The 3,554-nt window shown below is 40.1% G+C and overlaps 1 protein-coding gene across 1 annotated transcript; it reads left to right on the top strand.

Annotated features, from left to right (window-relative positions):
* The first annotated feature begins 950 nt into the window (after positions 1-950).
* LOC149007409 (uncharacterized) lies at positions 951-2,336 on the top strand. The gene is made up of 2 exons (XM_089167057.1): positions 951-2,005; positions 2,096-2,336. The coding sequence occupies exons 1-2, from the start codon at positions 951-953 to the stop codon at positions 2,334-2,336; spliced, it is 1,296 nt and encodes a 431-aa protein (XP_089023183.1).
* Positions 2,337-3,554: the final 1,218 nt, after the last annotated feature.

Below are 3,554 nucleotides of genomic sequence, written 5' to 3'. Positions count from 1 at the left end.
CAAGAGAGCGACCCTTTTGAAATTCAAAAAATCCTTGATGTGGATAAGAGTTCTAAATGTCATGGAAACCTTCTTTTGGTTGATGTTTTTGATTTTCGAAATGGTGTGGTTATTGGTTCGGCCAAAAATTTTGAATTTCAAAAATCCTTAGATGTAGATAAGTGTTCTAAGTTTATTGGTAACTCTCCTTTGGAGAGTTCACTAGTGGGACCCGAAGATAAGATTGACGATTGTGATTCAGCCAAGCATTTTGAATTTCAAAATGTCCATGTTTCGGGTAAGACTTCTATTCAAATTGAAAACCTTAAGTTGGGGGATTCATTGGTGGGACCCAATGATAAGAATGAAGGGTGTGATTCAGCCAAGCATTTTGAGTTTCAAAATGATCATGTTGCGGGTAAGACTTCTATTCAAATTGAAAACCCTACTTTGGGGGATTCATTTGTGGGACCCATTGGTAAGAATGAAGGGTGTGTTTCGACCAAGCATTTTGAATTTCAAACAGGTCATGCTACAGATAAGAGTTCTATTCTACTTAAAAACCTTAATTTGGGGGATTCATTGGTGGGACCTAATGCTGTAAATGCACTAAGAGGTTCGACCAAAGAAGGAAGGTATTTTAGAGAGAAAGGGGCTGACGTGGCAACTAGGGAGAATGCGTTGGACTCTAGTGGGGCCCAAAAGAGTTTGGCCATATTTGAAAATGATGGAACGCTGCAATTGGAAGTTGTTCCTCCTCCTTCATCTTCTATCTCAATGAGGGATGAAGGCTCTCCTCGTCGGAAGCCTGGTCGTCCTAAGAAGGCTAATGCAGTGAAGAAAGTGGCTACAAGTAAAAAGGGTTTGTTGGCAGAGGAATTCAAGAAGGTAGATGCTGCTTTAGGGAAAGTCTCTACAGTAAATAAGAGCCTCTCATTGGGAGAGGAAAGTGCTGCTTTGTAATCGTTGATATGAAGCTTTTCTTCTGGAATATTCGCGGCATTGGTAATGCGTCTGGTAGGAGGGCCCTTAAAATGCTGTTAATGACTCATCAACCAGACATCTTTTGTGTCGCTGAACCAAAAGTGGATGTTAGTAAGTGCCCAATTCTCTTTATTAATAGATTGGGATATTCTTCTAATTTTGTGTATAATTTTCGGCAGGAGAAAGTTCCGAATCTTTGGGTCTTTTGTAAGAGAGAGTTGCAGTGGCCCTCTGTTCTCTCTTCATCTGACCAACAACTCTCTCTTCAATTCAAGTGGCAAGGTGTCCAATTTGGTCTATTAGTGGTTCATGCTTGTTGTGATAGATCTGATCGCAGACGGCTTTGGGAGGATCTTATTGCTCTCCCTTTGTCCAGCTTACCATTTTTTGTAATGGGGGACTTTAATGCAGTGTTACGGGTGTCTGAAAGGAGGGGTTTAAGCAGATTCCAATTGGGTGCAGCAGCTGATTTTCAGGCTACCATTGATGCTTGTGAGCTTTTTGAAGTTCCAGCTTCGGGTAGGAAATTTACATGGTCAAACCAACGCAAAGTTGGTAATGTTCGTTCGGTCCTTGATAGAAGTTTCTTCAATGCTAGATGGTTAGAGTTGTTTGGTGATTCTAAACAGATCACTTTTCCGACACACTCGTTTGATCACTCTCCGATTTGTGTCTTTGTTGACAAAGGTGTCAAACCAGTAAACTCTCCTTTCAGGTTCAATAATTTTTGGATGACTGACGATTCTTTTTTGGAGGTGGTTCGTTTGGCTTGGGTGGAATCGATTGTTGGTGATCCCATTTTTGTACTAGCACAGAGATTGAAGAATGTTAAGCAGCGTCTTAAAGCTTGGGCTAAAATGACATTTCCTAATCTTTTTATTGAAGTACAACAAGCGGAGAAAGATCTAGCATCCTTTCAAACTAATATTGATCAACTTGATATGACAAATGAATATTTTGATCAAGAGGCTTCCTTGAAGTCAAAACTTGTACAAGCAATGGATCGTTTGGACTCTCTTCTTCGGCAGAAAGCAAAGGTCAGGTGGTTGAGGGAGGGAGATAGGAATTCAAAATTTTTCCATCTCTCTACTAAACTTAGAAGAAATAAAAACTCTGTTAAATCTTTGCGAAGAATGGATGACACTTGGACATCAAGTTCGGTTGAACTACAGGATTATGTGGTGACTTACTTTGAAAACTATCATAAAGTGGGTTCCTACTTGGGACACCCAGAGTTGTTGTCTGTGATTCCAAAAGTGCTGATGGATGATGATTGTTTATTACTTGAAGGTTTGCCCTCTAATGAGGAGATCAAAGGAGTGGTATGGGACCTAGATCCTGACAGTTCTCCAGGACCAGATGGCTTTCCGTGAAGTTTTTTCCGCAAATGCTGGGATATTGTTTTAGCTGATCTTGGGGCTGCTGTTCGATCCTTCTTTCGAAAAGGAAAACTTCCGAAAGGGGTAAATAATTGTTTCCTCACTTTAGTTCCCAAGGTGGAGAATGCAGCTACATTGGACAAATTTCGGCCTCTATGTATGGGGAATTTTTTTTGCAAAACATTGTCAAAGATAATGGCTTCTCGGCTGAGTCCTCTTTTGCCTAAGCTTATTTCTGAGGAGCAAGGAGCTTTCCAGAAAGGTAAGATGATTTCTGAAAATATTGCTGTCGCTTCTGAACTTACAAATATTTTACATTCTTCTGTTAGAGGGGGAGGGATGGGAATTAAGATTGATATTATGAAGGCTTATGATACCCTATCATGGGAGTTTTTATTCTTGGTCTTGAAGGCTTTCGGATTTTCAAATAGATGGGTTGGCTGGATTCATGAGATGCTTCAATCTACTAGAATCTCAGTTTTATTGAATGGGGGACCAGTTGGATTCTTTGGAGTTGAGACTGGGCTTCGGCAAGGGGACCCTTTATCTCCTCTTCTTTTTCTTCTTGCAGAAGAGGTACTATGCAGTGGCATTCATTCTTTGATAGCTGCTGGTAGATTGAGAGCTTTGCCACGTCCCAGGGGAGTAGAAGTTCCTTCCGTTCTGATGATATATTTATTTTTTCAAATGCTTCTTTATGTTATTTTAAAGCTTTGAAAAATTTCTTATCGAAGTATCAAGAATTTTTGGGTCAACATATTAGTTTGGAGAAGAGTAAGCTTTTTCTTGGACGTGTGCCTCCTAGTCGAAAACAGAAAATTGTGGACATATTAAATATCCCAATTGCTCTCTTTCCTACTCGATATCTGGGGATAGATATTTTTAAAGGAAGAGTGACTCGTGTCAGATTGATGTCAGTTTTAGACAAGATTAAGAATCGGCTACAAGGGTGGTGTGGAAAGCTGTTATCTTTGGCAGGTAGAGTGGAGTTGGTACGTTCAGTTATTTATAGCATGCCAATTCATAATTTTTCAATGTACTGGTGGCCTAGCTCTATTATTTCTCAAGCAGAGGCTTGGATGCGTAACTTCATTTGGACAGGGAGTATAGAGGCTGTGAAGAAGGTTACAGTGTCTTGGGAAAAAGTATGTACTCCAAAATGTGAGGGTGGTTTGGGTATTCAAAGATTAAGAGATGTCAATTTTGCTTCCT

Source organism: Hakea prostrata, chromosome 8, assembly GCF_041222555.1.
Source record: "Hakea prostrata isolate BN-2017 chromosome 8, UWA_Hpros_2, whole genome shotgun sequence".
Lineage (NCBI taxonomy): Eukaryota > Viridiplantae > Streptophyta > Magnoliopsida > Proteales > Proteaceae > Hakea > Hakea prostrata.
This window is presented reverse-complemented; position numbering and strand designations above follow the sequence as displayed.

Excerpts from the sequence above, each read along its gene's own strand:
- LOC149007409 (XM_089167057.1), top strand. The coding sequence starts at position 951 with ATGAAGCTTTTCTTCTGGAATATTCGCGGCATTGGTAATGCGTCTGGT. Across the intron at positions 2,006-2,095 it reads CGGCAGAAAGCAAAGGTCAG|AATGGATGACACTTGGACAT; the intron begins GTGGTTGAGGGA and ends ATCTTTGCGAAG.